Genomic DNA, 23,042 nt, shown 5'->3' on the forward strand with positions numbered 1-23,042 from the left:
TCTATGATATTAAAGTAAAGGGAAAATAGAAAAATTTTATATCCTGCTCGGTATGTGTTAATATATACCTACGTCGAAAGTATATATTATACTTGTATTATCTACCGCTCGCACTTAAGGTATAAGTACAAATATAACAAGTGAGTTATGAAATGATGCGATGTGATGGCATATATATCATGCGAAACTCACCCCTCCTCCAACATATTCAGAAATAACCTTTACAGAAAATTTTTGATGTAAAATTTTCTATTTGAGTTTTTTATTTTCTCGTGCCCTGCATTTGAGAGAATGAAAAAAAAAAGTTTGATGAATTTTCTGGAATGCACATTATGAGCTGTGAAACCGGAAAAATATGCACTTCGAAAAAGTTTTTCATTGGAACGATTTCGAAAAAGGAAGTTCAACTCTATAATAATATAACAACAAATGCAATGCGAATAAGATCCAAGTGGAAAATATCAAAAGAAAAGTGTGATTCCATTAAAAGTTTTATTTTAGATTAATCTGCATAAAGAAAAAAGAGAAAAAAAGACGATTTACAATATTAGATTAAGTGGATGGTTTATGAAACTTATGTGTGCGTAGCCAAGCCATCCAGTGTGGAAAAATGAAAATAAAACGAAAAATGTGAAGTTTTTAACGGGAAAATACTGTACATTTATCTATAATATAAAGTTTAATGTTTGCTAGTGTAAAATGTACAAGAGACTTGAAATTCGACATACCGACTGCGACTACTGGGACGTGCGAGAAATTATGTGTGTAAACGATCTCAGGAACCTGGCAACGAAATTAGTTTTTCAATCGGACCAGTATCTGCTGAGCGACAATACTTTGGAAAATAGTATTTTTCGTTACGAGTGATGAGACAAGAGGAATTTTTCAGGACAAGCTTACGACGTGTCCTGAAAAATTCCGCTTTCATAACGAGTTACGATCTATGTTTTTTCCGCTTTAAAACTGAAATGAGACGAAACCACCGCAAACATCTCTCTCTGACAAGTACAGAAAAATTGAAATCTATTTTGCAAATATTGAAAATATTTTTGGCGCGTGCTGAATCCCGTGTAAAGCCGGGGTTACTCCACTAGTATATAATATAAATTCTATGTGTTCGTACAGTCCGGACAATTTAGTACTTTAATACACTCTCTCCACTCAATGTAATAAAGTACTTTCATGAGGAAGTAAAATACATTTTGTGGGTTAATAAAGTAAAAATTCAATAAATGTTATGAAAACTCTACGCAGTCTGCGTTATATTAAAAATCATGATTACCGAATAGATTGGAAAGTTTATTGAATAAATAAATCAAATATTTTTTTGCTAATAATATATACGCAGCTGAAGCAACACGCACAATAAATTTTATTATTAGCGATTACCTGATGAAATATTTATGTACAAAAAGAATCGTTTAGAACACGCATTTTTTGTGAACTAAATTTTAGGTTTGTGCAAGGCTAGAACAAGACTGTATTTCATCTTTACACAACTGGATGAACATTTATTTTACACAAAGTGTACCAATGTTTCAAGATGAAAAGCACGAACTATTTTTGAGAAATTTTAAAGAAATTTGAGAAATATTTCTCAAAAATTTACAAAATAAAAAAAAATATTTTTCTTGCTTTTCTGAATAAAATTATGGAAAATTAACTTTGTTAAGTGTATAACAATTTTGATAATACATTAAGAGCGCTCACCCCTTGGAAATTTTCTAGCCTACATTTGTGCGCAAAAATATTCCTTTTTTGATGATTTCTCTGAACCAAAATCGTTTTTTGAAAAAGTAAAACCATTGAAGCATGCAAAAATGTGTTACTTTGAAGAGAAAAATTGGTTTGTGGATGATAACTTATTCCACTTATTCCACCTTTGCAAATGTGTAAATTTATGTGTTCTGCAAACTTTGCAGTGCAAGGGTTCTCCAAGTCGGTTAAGTTATCGACCACAAACCAATTTTTCCCTTAAAAGTAACACATTTTTGCATGCTTTAATGGTTTTACTTTTTCAAAAAAAGATTTTGGTTCAAAGTAATCATCAAAAAATGAATATTTTTGCGCAGAAATGTTGGCTAGAAAATTGCCAAGGGGTGAGCGCTCTTAAAGGTTTTTGGAACCAATTGAGAGAGCTAATTTCGATAAACACGTGAAATCTGAATGTCGAGGGCTGAAATTAATTTCAGTTGCTCTCTTTCGACAGTACGAGTTCTCTGATTAATTTTGTGTCTCTCTGGACATAAAATTACATCGTTAAAACACGTTTTAAAGCTTTAAAAAATTTGTGGAAATTTGTGAAATTTTTGAGAAATTTGAGAAATCAGATTTCTCAAAATAGTCTCTGATGAAAAGAGTAAATATCCCTCGATATTTAAAAAAAAAAAACATTTTTTCATAAAGGCAGGGTGAATTAAAATGATCGACTATGATGATTTTTAGAGTATCATGATTTGAAAACGAGTATAGAACTAAATAACAAGCTTTCGATCGATTTGTATAACATTCTATAACGTTCTATCCGGTATCGGCCAAGGATCCATTTTGGGCGTCTTCAGTTTCCTTATGTTTTTCAATGACTCCGACGTAATTATGGAATGCATTCTCTGTCTCAACTTCGCTGATGACCGGATCATCAAATCGGTTGACGACGCGATCAAGCTGCAATCAGCAATCAATCAATTCTTCAAATGGTGCTGCGACAACGGTCTCGAAATCAATCGGACGAAGTCCAAAATCATGACGTATACCATGAAAACCAAGCCAATAATCTTCGACTACGTTTTGAACGGTGAGACGATCGAACGGACCGATAACGTTTTCGATCTTGGCATCCAACTGAACATAAAGATGAATTTTATCTCACATTACGAGTATGTGAGCAACAAATCCAGATCAGTGTTGAATTTTGTAACGCGCCAACGAACATCACTCGACAATAGTGCCATGAAAATCGTTTACAAAGCACTGGTTCGATCCAACCTGGAATTTGCATCCTGCATTTGGTCACCACACTATTTGACTCATAGACGCACCATCGAGAGCACTCAAAAGCAGTTTGTCATGTTTCTCAATGCCGATTATCTCAATCGTGCAGACAACGACTACGTTCTTAGTCCATACATAGAGAGGTGCGCAAGGTTCGACCTGCAAACATTGATCAGACGGAGAACGGATGCATCCATTCTATTCGTTCACTCGTTGCTTACTGGGAAAATCAATTCACCAGAGCTTCGCTCCCGTATGACTGTCAATACACGGTTCACAATGCACAACGGTTTGATCTTCATTCCAGCAGCCAGAACGACCAGATCATATCACTCACCCCTACACAATGCCTGCCGGATGTTTAATGCAATTTCGGACATTATTGACCCAACGCTACCAAATGCCGAATTCCGTAAAGCACTGCATCAAGTATCTGACTCAGCTCTAAGCCAATTTTTACAACTGTGATTCGATGCTGTGATATTTTTACTTTGTCTCTTTGTTCTATATGTGTTTTTGACGAGTCAACTCCTTTTGATTATCGATTGTTCTTATGAAATTCTACCTTTTGTGACAACTCTTTGCTCTTGCACTGAGTTTTTGAATTATTTGAAATTATTTTGCCCTCGCTTTAATTAACTGATTTATGTAAATCCACTTGTATTAACTGTAAAGTATAGTTTCCACTTAAAACGAGCACTCCGTTTAGCCTCCGTTTACATGACAGTTGTAAAATGGAACAAAGGAACTGTCACGTAAACGGAGTAAAAAATTGAAATAAATTCAATTTCCACTACGTTTGCGTGACAGTTCTTTTGTTCTATTTTACAACTGTCATGTAGACGGAGGCTTAACGGAGTGCTATTTTTAAGTGGAAACTATACTTAATAAATGAATGAATGAATGAATTCACAATGTTTTTTCGGTGTATTAAGCTTGCGCGCGCACTTTTATACTTCCAAGTATACAGATAATAAACCTAACAAATGCAATATAAACAGTTCAAATGGGCTATACTGGCTATAAGACTATACTGGCTTTCAAATCTGGATAGTCGATCATTTTAATTTGCTTCCACATTATTTTCTGTATTTTGTCGAAAACTATTTTGGTAAAAATTGGCAAAAATTAGAAAAATTCGATAAAATTTTTGAAAGTATTTTCCCAAAAAAAAATCCTGGTGAAGAGAAATTTCGATTTTTAAAACGACGGATTTTAGTCAAACAAGATGCCAATGTGTCGCGATACGGGTGAATGACGCCTGTTTAAAAGCAAAATGGTGTTAACCTACTTCACTTTTGATGATATCTTTCCATCAGAATCCTTTTTGAAAAATGTACGACCGCAATTCCGACCACGAATGGGTTAGCTTTCAACCGATAATACACAAATGGTTGTAGCAGTTTGACCGGCTCTGAGAAAAGTGGCAGTTTAACGAAATTTTCATAAACTGCTCACGTTTCTCAGAGCTGGTCAAACGACTACAACCAAGGGAAGGAATTTAATATTTCGTATCACGATGAGTCAATGCACTCATCGTGATACGAAATATCAAATTATTTCCCGAGTGTAGTATGACGTTTTCCTTTACGAAGGAGGGAAAGACTTTTCCCTAGGGATAGAAAGTCCATTTTCCCTACCTAGCGAAGGAAATGTTTTTTCTGTTTAAAGTTAACACATTCGGAATTGGTCGGAATTGCGGTCTTACATTTTTGAAAAAGGATTCTGGTGGAAAGATAAGATATCATCAAAAATGAAATATGAGGCACACAAATGTAGGCTACAATTTTAGCTAAGTACCGGTGCCTCTTAAGGTTCAGAAACATATCAATACGGTGTACTGTCCTCAGAACAATCACTCTCTAATAAACGTTCAGTGCGAACATCGGCACAAGACTTACGTCGGTGCTACACTAAGCATTGGACCATCTAACTCAACGTATTAAACTTTTTTGTAGTTCTAGCTTTGTGATTCCATCCTACATCTCTAAATTAAATTCTGTAACAAATTGTGAATTTGAGTACAGAGTACAAACGACACATGCCGTTTATGTACGCATTGGCTCGCTGTTATCTTTTGTTTTCACACTAGAGGTGAGCGGGCCGAGGTTTTTTCAAAGCCCGACCCGAATCGATTTTTAAAACCCGAGAACCCGAAACCCGACAGATACTGAAGCCTTTGACCCTGAACTGAAATTTTTGGAAAACGCAAAAAAATATTTCATTTTGAAACAGTATCTTGAATTTCTTCCAAGAAAAACGAAATTGACTAAGTTAGATCCACTTATAAATGTCCGACGCCGTGACTTTACATAGAAAATTTTAATTCGGGTCGGTTTTAGATTTTAAATTTAAAACCCGGCCCGACCCGAACCCGACCCGAATTGAATTTTGGAAACCCGAACAACCCGAAGCCCGTTAAAATTGAATCGGGTTCGGGTTCGGCCGAGTTTTTGGCCAACTTCGGGTAGCCCGCTCACCTCTATTTCACACCCAAATACAATTCTGAAAGTCCTTGTAATATTTTACATCAATCGGATTAGTAGAAGTTTGCGTTAAAATTAAATTCACCCGAAAAGTATCATTTTTATTGCCCAAATAGCCAATAAAACATTTAAAATCCTCATTTTGCATTTGTTTAACATTTCCCAGCTAATCACCAACATATCTAAATATCTACCAGAAGACAGTGTGTGTCTGTTAGTTTCCAACATTCTTTGAATGATGTTAAATACTTAATGATAATTACACAAAACAAAAGTTTGGCTTGGTCACTATACAACATGTGAGGTTTAAAAGGCTTCAGCCCCAGACCATATCAAATGTAACGGCAATCACATCACATCCCATATACAAGAAATGTAAAAACATTTATAGCACCACATCTAAAATGTACATAGAAATGGAAAATCCCGAACATAACGAAGTTTGGTTTACACGAAGAGTGATACACTTCCACAATAAATAAAGCGGACGGATGAAATGAGGATGACCTCTTATTTTTGGTTTGATATAAATATAACGACACCGAATCATTTTCGGAAACATATTGCTTTCAGTTATATATATATATAGTAAAACGGTGTTTGTATGAAATATTTAAGTTTTGCGAGCAAAATGGGTTTTCAAGAATTCATGTTTTAGCATCGCTTCATGAGTTAGTCGTTCGTTCGTTAAATGTTAGTTTCTCGAGATCTATTATGTATAACGTACAAATAGATTTTCGGTTAAATAACTTTATATTTAACTAACTAGAGCCACTATTACCCATATCACAATTGTGTGACATTTATTTCCTTTGACCCCTGTTAGTGAAGATTACTTTAACAACGTTCCATGTTAGATAAAACCCATCAAATATGGGGATTACCTATTGACTACCATTCCATCTTTATACAATGCTCTTGTAATATAACGGCGCTGTGAATAGTTAGTACATTGCCGTTGCCTTTATATGAAACGGTTTAAGAAGACATATTTTCGATACGATACGGACATGTTTTCTGTAATGCCAAAGATATATTAAGATTTGAACAAATCATTGCCAAACATGTGTAAGGGATAACGGGGAAACACACTCACAACCTATATGTTGTCATCTGTACAGTTTTTGTTCGATTTCATTGTAGCGTTGTAGTGTCAGGGTTAATGTTACATTAATGTAATATCAATAAATATGTGAAATTAATTTGATTCGCCGAAAACTAAAAAGAAAATTGAATACGGAGAGGGATTACGGCATCACTTCAGTTTATTCTGTGTCCACTCTACCGACAGAGTACGATTCATTATTTTATTGACTATTACACGGCTGTATACCCCCTGCGAAGTAGATCATTTCCACACTAGGGCACATTTTGGGTTCTTTTGACTTTGACAGTTCTTTCAAGTAATGAAAATTTTCGCGTTGTATTCATTTTGCACCTAGTAAACCGAAATATGAAAATTGTCGGTGATATCACATTACGGCGAGTATAGAACTGTTACTGAAAAACTAAAATTTGTAATTCATTGGTGGCTGGGTTTCTTTAGTGGAAATTGAAAAACAAACATTTCACCACAAAAATATTTATTTATGAATTTGAGAAATGATTTTGGAACGTCGGCCACTCGCCTTCGGCTCGGATATGCAAACACTACACTTGTCTCGAAAACAGTTACCGAAGCTTGTTGCTCAAAAACTTACTCGTGAGTTTGCTCGTATCACAAAATTGTGTCCTTGTGTAATGAATTACTTTCGCAGCATCCAACGTAATCTACAAATACTGAAAGATGTCGCTCCAACAAACTCGGTGTCAAAAATAAATAATTTTTTACTACTCGACAGATTTTAGAAGTATAGCACATGACCTCAGGACAGTAATTAGTTTTTAAACCGGCCGCATATTTGCTTGGAGATAAGGGGTTTGAAAATAGTATTCCAGTGTTCCAGAGTCCAGAGGTCAGGTGCTTTAATTAATTATTTTTTTCTTGATATTGGCTTTGTTGCAACAACACTTTATTTTCCACACTGGACGATAGCCACTTCTACTTTAAATAATTACGGGAATTCAATTAGGTTCAATGTGGTTAGGCTTATATACCATAACCTACAAATTTGCACACTTGAAACAGACACCTAAGTGTCTGTTAATCAAAATATATTTCTAATCACAAAATTGGTCAAAATGAAAAATTGATTTTGGTTTTCCAGTTACCACCCCACAGTAATTGCGTAGCGATAAAATTTACATAGAGCTAAAGTTTATAGTTAACATCAATAAACGGTTTATTTGAACTCCGAACGCAAATAAATCCTTTATATTGAGTCAACATATTTACGATGATTTATTGTTTCTAATCGTATTTGGGAGGGATGCATAATTATAATTTGATTATCAGTAACGGATTAAAGTTGGATTATGGCAATAAATTTAGTATGCAAATCTATCGATGATGAATAATGTACACAAATTAACGGAAATGTGATAGCGACAATATTTTGTGTGTCGTTGTTTAGTAATTAATTTAAGTCAAGCTAATTGGTTACAGTAAACGAAACTCTGCTTTCATCTACTTACATATCAACCCACAATATCCAATGTATTTGAATATTGTTATCGTACATGATACCTTTCTTTGTTGTTCGATACATACGTGCACACTTAACCATTATTCAACGTCAAATTGAACAACTAAGAACATTCACAATAACTGCTGATTTTGATAGCAATGTAAAGATACGAAAAATGTCTTTACTTTACTAGTGAGGTAAAGTAGCTATTCCCTCACTAGTGAAAACCTTTTCCCTCGCTCGTAAAGTAAAACGTTATACTTTACACGTGAAATAATTTGATATCTCGTATCACGATGATAAAAATTACCTCGGGCTGAAGCCCTCGGATACTTTTACTCATCTGGATACGAGATATCAAATTACTTCACTGGTATAGTAATGTACTATTACTATACGTGTCAGAGTGTATTATTATTATAACATTATTTCTCTCAATTATTCCATTGATATGACGTCATTGTTATTTATCTAGGTAAATATATCCTACATTAATATATCGATAAGTTGATCGTTTCCGCAATACAATAAAACATTATAAGATACCAGTGAATATACCACGCACTAATACTCTTCTGTATATTACACGTACACTCGTTACACTCGTGTTTGTGCAATATAGAGAAGAGTATTAATTCTCGGTATATTCACCGGTACCTTAATGTACTTTATTCACTCATCATTCCTTAGACTATGCCGTGCGGAATACAATGTATAACACATTTACGGCATAATTTACACATAAAAATTAAATAAAACTTAAATTAATAAATAGCCAGGGCAAAAATAAAATTCTTGAGATAAATCACAGTCTAGATGACTTCGTCAAAATATAAATTGTAAACAAATTACATAAAAATGATTAGCAAGATTGATCGTTCACTTGATTCAGTTCACTCAATTTAATTTATAAAACAGTAACGAGATATTACATAGAAAACGTCACTGTTTTGCAGAACATTCAGTTTCACCTATTCATACTATTTTATGCTATTACATGCTTTTGTTTGCTCTAGGATCAAAAGTGGCTTATTACACACCTAAGTAAAACAAAAAAGTTGGCTTGGGTTTCAAAAGCATGAAAAGTAAGGTGTAAGTGATAAAAAGTAGAATTTTCGTGTGAATTTTTCTGATCTGAGGCGAAGCCGATATCAATTAACACGCTAAGAGAATTTTCATTTTTATCTCGCGTTTTGTAATGGATTTCGTTTTAAGCCTCGTTTTAAGCTCTTTTCGCATTGACATAACATAATACATAATATCAAACTTGAATTTGATCCTAAATTTTCTCTATTGAAATGAACCAATCAAAGAAAGTTGGCAGCAAATGCAAGTTTGACATTTTATGACAATGCAAAAACAGCTGAAAACAAAAGTAATTTTTCGTTAACTTTACATTGCTACGTAAATCGAGAGTACAACGATAATATAGTTGTGGGACAAAAAAAAAATTGAAAATTTTGTCATAATGGGTATTGTTTTATCCTAATATGACTGGTGATGATATCTTACCTGGTTGTTATTTGCGGAAGTTGTTTGTTTTGGCCTCCTATTCCTATGAATTCGTTTACGCGCTGTTTGATAAATTTTCCAATATAAAACTAATATCACCAGTAAAGGAACATAAAATGTACTACACGTAGCAAAGACCTGTACAAAATGAATAAATAATTGCAGTCTGTTGTTTATGTTGAATATATTGTTCTTAATATATACCTGGTACGCAACATCCTGCGATACCATACATTTCTGCTGTTCAATTCGTTGCATATATTCAGGATCTTTCCAACCGAATTGCGGAGCTAGTGAAACAACAATCGATACAGTCCATACAAGTCCAATCATAATTGTTACCCGACCACTAGTTCGTGAATGAATGTAATCGACGTTCGTCACAGCCCAGTAACTAAAGTGGAAAAGAAATTGATTGAAATTTACGTGCATCATTTTTGAATGAGTATGAACGACCGGGACGGTAGCTCTGTGTCCAGGAATAAAAACAAACAAAATGGCAACAAAACAAAATAAAAAATGGATGAATTTGAACAAAATAGAAGAAGAATAAATAAATTTATTACGACTCTTCTGTTGGGATTTAGGGAGGCTTAATGCTTTTGATTTATATTTTATTACCATTTTGACAAAGGAAAAGTTTTTATTTTTACTTTCCTGAATCTAGGTATGGTATACACATTTACGGAGATAATACAAAGATCTCAGATCATCCAAAAGTTAAAGATTTGAAGAGGTCTACACCCTGCTTCGAACATGTTCACAATTATACGAGCATTTATGTGCTCTTAGTATACACGGTCCTATAGTTATACATTCTCTCCCTCTTACTTAGTCTTTTATCGAAAAAAAAAAAAAAACAAAAACAAACCATATACCTACCGATACAGAAAAAAGGTTTTTATGTTTGAACAAAAGCCAGCTTTAAGTTTGATTGAATATAAAAAGCTCTATAGAAATAGTGCGCTTGGCAAAGTATTTTTAGGCTTTGTTTTCTTGTGTGTTTTTGAGGATACTTTCCATTCAAGTATTTGATTTATTCGATTATATGTTTAACACTTTCCTTACTGTGCATTACGGAGAGTATAACGCAATGTTCAAAAGAAAACGTAATCTCTGTGGAACATTAAAAAGTTTTTTTTTTGGGATCTTGCGTCCAACTTTGTGTTAATACAAATTCTTTTCAGGAAAAATATTTATTCCACAGGGTGTATACGTATACGTTAAATTGCGTAAGCAAAGGGTGATGGTTGTAGATTCCTTATTGTCCCTATTATCTTATAGATCGATTTATTGAGAATAATTGAAAGTATTTTCTTGTTTTGACTCGTGGAAATGTCGTGGAAATGTAGTGTTGTACACATAATGTGTACTACTTGATACATACATGCCTCGTTATATAAGGCCAATTTTAAGGGAATTAAATTGTTACTTCTTTTTCTGTGAAAAAAAAAAACTTTCCTGAACTAAGTTGTGGAAGAAAGTTTGTCTCCATCTCTTCATCCAGACAAGGCGAAGTATTGTCAGACTGTCTGACTCAATCGTTTTAAAGAATGTCTTGGCCAGAAATATGTCAGTAAGTTTTATGATTCTTTCAGTTTATTTGGATCCTATTCTGAACTTTTGGCATTATCGAGATGATGGTATGTTGGTTTCTGAAATTACATGGTCTACCATCTTCCCGGTGCGAGAATTGAAGTATTGTCAGGTATATTTCTTCCGGACTTTTGGGATCATCGAAGTGCCGGATATGAGTCATATAACCCTATAAAGATTAGGGTTAAAGAAAGTCCTTGTGGCTTCACCAAAGAAATAACTGATCGCATTCGGCGTCGGAACAAATAAAATGTTTGCAGACAAAATTGGATAGCAAATTGCAAGATGTTGAGAAAGCTTAGAAAATAAATTAAATTTTTTTTAAAGGAAGGCAAATCTGCAATTTGTTACGCAATTTTGTGTCTGAACATTTTCTTTGATAAAATTATTGAACTCGAACGCGATCAATTGTTTTGTAAAGACACTAGGAACTACGTCAGGCCTCTTACTCTAAATTTGGACTCCTTGTTAAGGAAATAAGGAGGTTTTAGCCCAAAAATAAGGAGAAATAAGGAAATGGTTGGTTGAAATTAAGGAAAAATGAGGAGAAATTTTTCGATAAAAATCGAAATTATTCTAAGATACAGCAATTAAGAACGGAAGTCCGCCTCAACTTTAAAATAAAATGACAGCCCTGCTTTTAGCATGAACATCTAAAATATTCGGAGGCTGATGAAATCACAGTAGGCACTGCGTTTATGTTGTACAGATAGATGACTTGCTTTCGTTCTATGAGTTAAAACATATAATACAAACAATCCTAAGTCTTGTCACTTGACACTTGTCAATTCAGTGTTCATGCTAGTAGTTTTTGTAAAGTGGATGAAAATTTGAATATTTTGGGCGCGTTTAAGGCTTCAATTAGATTCTTAGCAAAGCTTAGCTTTGGCAACTGTCACTGTAAGTGCGCTTCAAAATTCAAAATATAACGCATCACTGTTTATTTTGACGTACCTATCGTTTTTATAAAGTGGCAGTTTTCAATCAGTTTTCGATGCGACAAAATTTTTGAAGTTTAACGTACTTACGGCGTGAATTCTTACTTGACCCCACCCTCAAGTTTAAAAACTTACTAGATTAGATTTTGATCTCGTTAACTGCAAAAGCTGTTGTTTGTTATCCCGTTCGAATTCCGAAAAAATAATAAATTGGTGAAAGTATAAATTTGAAAGAAGTAACTGTAAATAAGGCTAAAACCTTGAATTGTTTGTAATAAGGACGCATGTCTGAGACAATGTTAAGGGTCAAGCCAATAGGCGGCGTGGAACCACAAAAATATATGTTAAACCAGTCATGTTGGTACGATCATGAGCTACGACACCACCTTTTCATTCAGCTTTTTGTTCACCACCTGAACTACGTCACTTTACCCCTTTAAGGATTTTTTGGCTGATATTTCGTTGTCACTAAAATCCAATCAGTCAAAAACACTCAAAAGAGTAAATTGACGCAAGTCCCTGTGCATACTTCCAAAACAACTGATATCGCTGGAGGTGACGCATTCTGCGCTTGTACGCAAAAACTGTAACAGCAAAAATTTGACCAAAGAAATTCTAGAAACAAAATTTTAGTAGATTAAAAAATTTTGAAAAATTTGAAAAACATTAAAAATTTTGAAAAATTTTGAAAATTTTGAAAAATTTTGAAAATTTAAGAAAATTTTGAAAATTTAAGAAAATTTTGAAAATTTGACAAATTTGTTCCCATCCACACACACACACTTAAAGGTGTTCTTATATGGGGCCTATATGGGAACTTCGAGGAGCCCTAGCTCCGAAACGACGCCGGTTCCCCCCACATTTTTTTTTTCTGGAATGTCTTAGAATGACGACTAGAATCTACTCCCAAAATTTCAACAAAATCTAAAGAAGACTTTAGAAGATAGGAAACACGGACGGACGGACGGACGGACTAACAACGTAACGTAGGATTTTTTCATTTCGTTTAAAGTACTGAAATTGACCAAAATGTATGGAAATGGGGCTTCTTGGAAGATTTTTTGCGTGGCCAAATTTTAAGCTGCAAGAACGTGTGATAGCTCGTTGAACTCGTGCGGACGCCTTTTTTTTATTGGTAATTTGGAGTCATTTGTATTTGAATTGTAGAACTTCAATATTTGCTGTATATATGGTTCTGCAGTCTACGACAAAAAAAATTTTTGTAAATTTTTTCTAGTAATAGGACTTGCGTCACGGGCGCTATGCTAACGCGCGCCCATGATTCTGCAGTCTACGACAAAAATTTTTTTTTTAATTTTTTCTAGTAATAGGACTTGCGTCACGGGCGCTATGCTAACGCGCGCCCATGATGCGACTTTTGTCGTCCATTTGATTAAGTGGATACTACTACCGCTTTCGAACTTTGCTTGCGATGGTAAGTACACAGACAAATAGACTTCTTGTTTCTGATTTGGCACGTTCTACTGTGATTCGAATTCAAAGTGTCACAAAAGTGGTAGTGAACCAATAAGCCCCATATACGCCGCCCGAGTCTAACTAAAGGAAAACATTGAATTATTGCCTCAAAATCTTATAAGTTCACAAAATTACAAAACAAAAATTTCAGATATCCATTCATTTGCGCAACCGAATAACAATTCTCCCATTCTCCATTAAAAGTCATCTTCCAGCTTTCCACTCGCTTCCGTTTGATTTATTCCGTACTTCTTTAGTATTTATTTTTGACTATATCTCATTTCATGCCCGAAATTGTGTACGTTCTCGTGAGGATATAAAGGAATAAAACTTTCTTATTTATTTGTATCGTATTCAAATATTCAATTCCAACTTGAAAGTTTGTTTGACTGTGTCATTAAGCAATAATAGCGATACAAAAACTTTTTTGAAGGTTTGCGTAAAATAATAAAGCAAGATAGCTTTACGACATCCCAAACATATTCAATGAACAAGTTGTTCATCAAAAAGTATTCAGCTCATGAATATTGATAAATAATAAATCAAACAGTTTTTATCGATATATGTAGTTACTGGAAGGTAGACGACATGTCAAAGGTTACGATTGAATGCAAGCACTTTGTTGTTAAGTGGGACATATAGGAAATAATGCCGAGTCCTTTTATTCAAAAACGATTTGAAAATTGTTGTCGTCGGTTTTCTTTCTCTCGACTGACCACGAAATATTTTCACCATTTTCATACACGAATGTAGCTCAAAGGCTAGTGTGGCTAGTGTGAGGTGATCAAAAACCGAAAACTTGCACCTTTCTTACAGAAATTTCTCCAGTTACACGAGCCGTAGAGGGTCGTGTTTACCATCATATAATAACTCCATTGGATTATGCGTCCGATTTCGGTCGGCTGTTTTTCAAAAGAACCTCTCTGTGACATTTTTTGTTGAGGCGAGTGGGAAGGTAGTTTGTCGAGCCGAAGGCAAGGAATGCATCCAACACGCCTCAACAAAAATTTGCCAACAATTCAGTACGGTAATGATGCATTTTCTGGCCGCAATACATAGCTCGGGAAAAAATGGAAACTCACGATTTGGTGTGATTATTGACCTTAGGTTCGGATCTGTTGAACACAGCGTACAAAATATTTGCGGATATTTTACGGCAGCGTCTCATGGCGTACTCGGAACCAACAACTGGTGAATACCAGGGTGGATTCCGCAACGATCGCTCAACAACGGACCAGTTGTTTAGCATCAGGCAATTCGTGAAGAAATGCAGAGAGTTCAATGTTTGTTTGTTTGTTGATTTTCAAAACGGCATATGACAGGGTTTTTCGGAGGAAACTATGGAATGCGATGGTGGAACTTGGTTACCCCAAAAAACTTATTCATTTGGCTAGAATGACTCTGTCACATGTGAGAGCCAAGGTCAGAATTCGGAACAATCTATCTGATACCTTTGAAGCCTTGGAAGGACTTAGACAAGGCGATGGACTGGCAGCTCTATTCTTCAACATTGTTCTTGAGAAGGTGATAAGAGAGAGCGACGTGGAAACCAGCGGTACAATCTTCAGAAAGTTGAGTCAGTTGTTAGGATATGCTGATGACCTAGACTTAATTGGACGGAACATTGACATCGTTAAAGAGAATTTCACGAAAATTGAAGATAGGGGTGCTGAGTTCGGACCTTGAGACCTTTTTCTCAGTGAGAGAAAAACCGAGTACATGACAACTTCATTGTCTGATAGCAGACCAACGGACCATACGCTGGAGGTGAATGGAAAACACTTCGAGACTGTCGACAGCTTTATTTACCTTGGGTCGCTGGTCAACACTTGGTAACAGGAGGTACTACAGTCTTCAAAAACTCATCCGGTCAAAAACACTCAACCGCAATCTAAAGTGCGAATTGTACAGATCGCTGATTCGATCAGTTGTAGCATATGGATCGGAAGCTTGGTGCATGACACAAAGTGACGAACAGACACTTTTGGTTTTTGAAAGAAGAATTCTTCGATCAATTTTTAGATGTGTCAATGTGAACGGCAACTGGAGAAGAAGATACAACCATGAGCTGTATCAGCTTTACAAGGAGCCTGATATAGTCAAATTCATCAAAATCAATCGATTAAGATGGCTCGGTCATGTACGCGACTCGAGACCGTTGGCGCGGAATAGGTCCGATTGGAGAAGATTGCTGGAAGAGGCCAAAACAAATAGTACGTTGTAGTGCCCGCCTAAGTAAGTAAGTAAGTAGGTTCGGATCAATGAAATTCAGACGAAAACTGGATTTTTCCACTTCTTATCGCTAGTTCTCGAGACGTTGTCACTCATTTCCGGCACACTATAGACAAAATGTTGTTCCGAACTTATTCGCTAAAAAGCCTTTTAGCATACGTTACGAAAAGTACAAGGTACGGCTCAATGCTTTCGTACATATATTATCGCTTTATGTACGCAATCTTCAAATCCCTTCGCAGGCTTGGTATTGCACAAACAAGGAAGGAAAGTACACTTAACGATATCTTCAACAACATGGTTCACGAAAAATAGGATAGCTGTAATCCAAATTCTATCCGAGAACCAGATCAACGTCTCATTCCATGTGTTTCATAAACCACGTAAATACTCGGGTTTTATGGTGCAAGTATGTATTTACATGGATCTAAATGCTTAGATATATGCATGACAATATTGAATAGGATGATGTAGGTAGGGCGCGTACGTATACATATTATTACGTTATCGTACTCATTGGTAAAAATAAGTAGGTCATATTGTGCCTAAACCCAAATGCAAACCGAATAAAAACACGATGTGAAGTCACGTAGACAAAGTCACCATTTACATCGCCTTAAAATTTGCACGTAAACGGAATTTAAAGTGAAAAATGTTATAGGAACGAATTACTTCTCCAACGGCAGATAAAATATGTTTCATCATTCCAGGGATTTGCTGATGAGATTAAACTACAGATAAGTGGAAAGAAATTTGTAAAATAAATTTTGTGACGGCAACTAAAACACGCGTCTCATCCGTATTAATATTTTTATTTGCTTGTTAAGTTTTTCATTTTCAAATTATGGTCTCATTTGTTGTCACTCTTCCTACCATTCACGCAGGACGTTATCCCTATTATTTTGTAAATTTTCATACGGTAACTTAGGTCTGTTACCGTATTTCATTCCACCTATATATATTGACAATTTAATGACAACAACAATTTCTTTTAATATCCAAATTATTCATCATTTTCGTCCGCAAAAAAAAAAATCCGAAAGCGAGCTAAGGTTTGCGTTGCTTTGAATATATTCTATAGTACGGTTTTATACAAAATAATGCTGTTTGCAAGGAATATAAACATTAAATATGCACCCTCTTCTCGAAGAAAAAGGACATTTTTGCTGTTATTGTATGTTCCTCCCGCGTCGGTTCTCGTTATCAAATTAAAAATAATTTAATCATCGAATCTTCGTGGTCATGCAATATTTATGAAAAAGAAAAATCTGGAATTTAAAACTGGGAGATGTGGGCGAAATCACACTTGGCCAGAAGTTTATTCGAATGAATAAATTTATTTTTTACCATAAACAAGACCCCTATTTCTGTTGGCTACCTTCAAAATTACGCGGTACAAAATGGAACCTGCCTCTGAGTGATTTTTATTTTCTGTCAGCGGATACAAATTTATACACGTTGTACTGGATGCCTCATCTCAAATATGCTAGATCATGGGCGCGCGTTAGCATAGCGCCCGTGACGCAAGTCCTATTACTAGAAAAAATATTTTTTTGTCGTAGACTGCAGAACCATATATACAGCAAATATTGAAGTTCTACAATTCAAAGACAAATGACTCCAAATTACCGTTAAAAAAAATAGGCGTCCGTACGAGTTCAACGAGCTATCACACGTTCTTGCAGCTTAAAATTTGGCCACGCAAAAAATCTTCCAAGAAGCCCCATTTCCATACATTTTGGTCAATTTCAGTACTTTAAACGAAATGAAAAAATCCTACGTTACTTTGTTAGTCCGTCCGTCCGTCCGTGTTTCCTATCTTCTAAAGTCTTCTTTAGATTTTGTTGAAATTTTGGGAGTAGATTCTAGTCGTCATTCTAAGACATTCCAGAAAAAAAAAATTTGGGGGGAACCGGCCTTGTTTCGGAGCTAGGGCTCCTCGAAGTTCCCATATAGGCCCCATATAAGAACACCTTTAAGTGTGTGTGTGTGTGGATGGGTATGGTAGAACAAATCTGTTCGCTTTTGGTATTTGGTAAGCTCTGCTCGCCTCAATTTTTTTTCCCTAAATTTAGTATTTTTAAAAATTTTGAATTTTTAAAATTTTTCAAAATTTTTAAGTTTTTTAATTTTTTTTAAATTTTTTAAATTTTTCAAAATTTTTAAAATTTTTCAAAATTTTTAAAATTTTTCAAAATTTTTAAAATTTTTCAAAATTTTTTTAAAATTTTCAAAATTTTTTAAATTAAGCTTTTTAAATTTTTCAAAATTTTCAAATTTTTCAAATTTTTTTTAAATTTTTCAAATTTTTTTAAATTTTTTAAATTTTTTAAATATTTTAAATTTTTTAAATATTTTAAATTTTTTCAATCTACTAATTCTTCCAAAAGAACTGATATCAGTCAAAAACACTCAAACGAGTAAAAGTGACGCAAGTCCCTGTGCATACTTCCAAAACAACTGATATCGCTGGAGGTGACGCATTCTGCGCTTGTACGCAAAACTGTAACAGGCAGGTGGCAGATGTTGAGGAAAGTACTTTTAAGAAATTTTTTAAAATAGGCAAGAATATGTCCTAATACGTCCGAACCATCTGCCACTTTGTGACGCAAAATTTTTTTTTGGTAAAATTTTGTTTCTAGAATTTCTTTGGTAAAATTTTTGCTGTTACAGTTTTTGCGTACAAGCGCAGAATGCGTCACCTCCAACGATATCAGTTGTTTTGGAAGTATGCACAGGGACTTGCGTCACTTTTACTCTTTTGAGTGTTTTTGACTGATATACTCAAGCATAAAGCCGAGACTTGGAATACTCTTAATGTTTACTGAAGTTGTTACCAAAATTCGCAATAGGTCTTTTCTTCGCACAGTTTATCGGCGCTGACTTTGCTTATCATCAGCAAAAAACAAACATTGCATTAAACAAAAGCAATCCTTATTGCATTGCTTCTTTTGAATAGAGAAATCGTTTGAAACACGTAATCAGTTTAACTTGCTTCACCTGAAACACCTGAAACTTAGATGTTTCTGTACCACTGAGAGCAATAGGTTTTAATTAGTTGTTTACAAGGAACGAAAAATTGAAAAGTAGAGTTTTCGTATGAATTTTGTTAATTCGAGGCGAGGTCAATAACCACATCAAAAAGAGACTTTTCATTTTTATCCCGAGTTATGTAATGGATTTTATTGCCTATCCACCCGGAATATTGTTGTTACACGTACATTTCCCACCCGCGGAAAGCGGTCGTTACATGTGGGAACTTTTTCATTACTTCACAAGTCAGAGAATATTCCTAATGAAAATTCGTTACATATCAGGAGATTTTCATTACATGATTTTTCATGCCTTGGGACAAAATTACAGAATTTTTCTCGTAATTTGGTCACTCGTCATGAAAAGTAGTATACGTATCTGTTGTGAACGGTTGATTTTATGCACTCTCGCTTGTCGCACTCACTTCGTTCAGGCTACAACTCGCCAAAATTGCATAAAACAACAGATACGTAATATATATCACCAGTGCCGGACTGGCTCAAAAGAGCCCTTCGGGCGTTGTATGAAAAAATTCCGGTACTGTATATCACATATCATTGAAAAATAGTGTACACCGAGAAACGATAAGAACGCTAAATTTTCTGTGTGCGAAAAAGTAGTAATTTCTTCCACACGAGTGTATAGAGTTGTTATAATCGGAGCGTGACGACCGAATACCAGTTAATTATTATAACTAGCCTTGGGGTACGTGTCAAAGTATTTGCTTCTCTTTCAACATCTTACGATGCGAGCGAGAGGACCGAAGACCAGTTTATTATAACTTGCCTTGGGGTACTTGTCAAAATATTTTCATGCTTGTTATTCGAACCGAAAGTAAAAAAATGTCAATTTTGATGGGCGAAAGTTTACTTGATACGTCACGCGAAATTAAACGATACTTGTGACGTAAATAACTATTCTTTCTGTTTCATCATAACACCCTATTAAAGTCCGAACGAAATGTCAAATATTTTATTGTTTTTCCTACTTAAACTAGTATGAAAGACTTTCGTACTTCTTGGCCTGTACGTGTACTGTGTTTTATGGTCAATTTTTATACGAGCAAAATTAAATCTTACCGATCCATGGCAATTGCAACGAGGTGGAGAATGGACGCTGTACAGCATAAGACATCACACGACGTCCAGATATCACATAATTCTGGTCCAAGAATCCAGCCTTGACTAATCTAAATAGCGTACATAAAATCTTAATTTAATTTTCGAACAATTTCTTTTCGTATTTTCGGATACAGACCAAATCATTTTATATGGAATAAACACGAAATTTATATTTTACCTCGTATACAGCTCCTAAAGGCATGACTAAGCAAGCGACAAGTAAATCAGCCACAGCTAACGACGCGACCAAGTAATTAGCAACGTTCTGTAGATTTCGTTCAAGTATAATGGCAGCTATTACGAACACATTTCCTAAAGATAGTCAAAGAGAAGAATACAAACATAAAGACATGCTGTCGTTTTCGTTGCCATTGTAGGTACGTATTTTATTAATAGTTCGCAATTATAAAGTTTCCGAAATGGTTGAAACACGGCGAAAATTAGCTTACCTATTACGGTCATTAAAATCATTAGTCCTAGCAGTGTCGATGTGACGAGCATAACAATAAACTCGGTAACATCTTCATCGGTATTTGTGTCAGTCCCATTTGATATTGGTGTACTACTTAAATTAAATGTTCCGTTGAATGAATCGTTCAAAAAATTATTTATGTCGGAACTTAGATATGAATCGGGACCACCATTATCAATGAATATGTTTCGGTAGGCATCTGAAAATGGATTATTTTTTTTTAAATTACTCATTGGTAGCAACAAACACGAGAAAAAAGGAAAACCAAAAAATTTGTTTGTACGAGAAATCATACATAAAACCGCATACAAAGCTCTTCGCAATTTCGATCTATGCGAGCGAGTGAATTTCCAAACAAATTTTTCACAGTTTGATGTTATTTATGGCTAGAAAATGGTGTTGTTATACGTATACGTAGTATAAAAGTACAAACCTTTTACCACATTCGCTATATCACTGTCAATAGCACCAATGGGCGGTCTTGGCGGCGGTGCTTTTAGAAAGTCCATTCTGTTGTCATTAATTAATAAATCCTCTCGCTCTCATATAGATGGTTTACCATGGAAGAGGATCGACGTTGATGAAAATTTATCGGAGCCTGGGGTCTTCGCCCCTCATGTAATTTTCAAACCGTCATCTGTAACCGAAAATGAAAAGTAAAGAAAATTACTTTTTTTGGGCTAGGATTTTATTCGACTTTTGTTGTTAATTATTTGCTTATGTGCCACCTCCGCACGAAGAGTAATTAATTTAAAGCTTGTTCATTATGTTAAACGACCTAATTTTTTATTTGAAGTAATTCCATGCTACGAATCGCAAGATACGATTTGTACTTTTATACAAAATGTGAAATATTTTTGATGAGTTTCTTTTTTCGTGAAGTTGGTTCTAGGTCCCACCTTTTGGGCGGGTCAGGTCCCTTGACTGACACTTTTCTAAATGTATTTTTGATCGATTTCATTGCACTTTCATTTTTTATTGTTAAGCTTCAGAAGCATCACTGATTCCAGTTCATTTTTTCAGCTGTATTCATAAAAACTTAATGCATATAAATTTACTATATTAATGACTCCACGCAAATGACAGTAAAATTTGAAAAAAAAACAAGGCATCAGAACAGTCGGAGCGTTTGCTGCGACTTAGCCCCGTACGACCCGTAATCCTATTTCGTCCGTAACCATAATACGTCCGTAGCCGTAATACGCCCGGAACCCTAATACGCCTGCAACCCTCTAATGCATCTGTTACCAAAATGCAAGTCAAGTTGGGCATGGTCAAATTTACTGAAAGTGTTCATTTTTAAAATTGCGCATAGCGCAATTACGAAAGCCCGTCCGAAGTAAATCTCAAATAAAACCAACAATCTACGACATTATTTTAGAAACCCAAACTTTTTTGCCAACTTTCCATTGGGTATTCAATTACCTCTCGAATGAAACAAAAATTAGAAAATCGGATGAGATTTACTCGATTTATGTGCAAAAAACACTTAGGGCCGAGTAGCGGCCTGAGTCCAAGGGCCCAAATTTGAAACTTTTTTTTGCCATCATTCTATTCGGCATTCAATTGTCTCTCAAATGAAACAAAAACTAGCAAAATCGGATGAGATTTACTCGATTTATGTGCAAAAAACACTTAGGGCCGAGTAGCGGCCTTAGTCCAAGGGCCCAAATTTGAAACTTTTTTTTGACATCATTCTATTCGGCATTCAACTGTCTCTCAAATGAAACAAAAACTAGCAAAATCGGATGAGATTTATTCGATTTATGTGCAAAAAATACTTAGGGCCGAGTAGTGGCCTTAGTCCAAGGGCCCAAATTTGAAACTTTTTTTGTTATCATTCTATTCGGCATTCAATTGTCTCTCAAATGAAACAAAAACTAGCAAAATCGGATGAGATTTATTCGATTTATGTGCAAAAAATACTTAGGGCCGAGTAGTGGCCTTAGTCCAAAGGGCCCAAATTTGAAACTTTTTTTTGACATCATTCTATTCGGCATTCAACTGTCTCTCAAATGAAACAAAAATTAGAAAATCGGATGAGATTTACTCGATTTATGTGCAAAAAACACTTAGGGCCGAGTAGCGGCCTTAGTCCAAGGGCCCAAATTTGAAACTTTTTTTGTCATCATTCTATTCGGCATTCAATTGTCTCTCAAATGAAACAAAAACTAGCAAAATCGGATGAGATTTATTCGATTTATGTGCAAAAAATACTTAGGGCCGAGTAGTGGCCTTAGTCCAAAGGGCCCAAATTTGAAACTTTTTTTGCCATATTTCTGTTCGACATTTAATTATCTTTCAAATGAAACAAAAACTAGCAAAATCGGATGAGATTTATTCGATTTATGTGCAAAAAATACTTAGGGCCGAGTAGTGGCCTTAGTCCAAGGGACCAAATTTGAAGCTTTTTTCGCCACGTTCTTTTCGGTATTCAATTACCTTCCATAAAAAACTAAATCTGGCAAAATCGGATGAGATTTACTCGATTTATGTGCAAAAAACACTTAGGGCCGAGGAACGACCTTTGAGCCCTCCTAACAAACCCATGTTGCATCTTACCCAAAAACAATGTTCAGCAACTTTGTTCTACTCGTCAATACCTTTCATTTGATATA

At 35.0% G+C, this 23,042-nt stretch overlaps 1 protein-coding gene across 1 annotated transcript in view; it reads right to left on the reverse strand.

Moving 5' to 3' along the window:
* LOC119083572 (5-hydroxytryptamine receptor 2A) overlaps window positions 1-23,042 on the reverse strand; it is a 127,364-nt gene that overhangs the window by 25,282 nt on the left and 79,040 nt on the right. Inside the window, exons 2-7 of the mRNA XM_037193318.1 lie at window positions 20,858-21,061; window positions 20,402-20,623; window positions 20,131-20,264; window positions 19,911-20,020; window positions 9,761-9,950; window positions 9,557-9,694 (exon numbers count right to left, since the gene is read on the reverse strand). Of these exons, the coding sequence (XP_037049213.1) occupies window positions 9,557-9,694; window positions 9,761-9,950; window positions 19,911-20,020; window positions 20,131-20,264; window positions 20,402-20,623; window positions 20,858-20,933 (870 nt within the window). The 5' untranslated portion in view covers window positions 20,934-21,061. The remainder of the gene's footprint in view (window positions 1-9,556; window positions 9,695-9,760; window positions 9,951-19,910; window positions 20,021-20,130; window positions 20,265-20,401; window positions 20,624-20,857; window positions 21,062-23,042) is intronic.

Source organism: Bradysia coprophila, unplaced genomic scaffold (assembly GCF_014529535.1).
Source record: "Bradysia coprophila strain Holo2 unplaced genomic scaffold, BU_Bcop_v1 contig_70, whole genome shotgun sequence".
In the NCBI taxonomy this organism is placed as follows: domain Eukaryota; kingdom Metazoa; phylum Arthropoda; class Insecta; order Diptera; family Sciaridae; genus Bradysia; species Bradysia coprophila.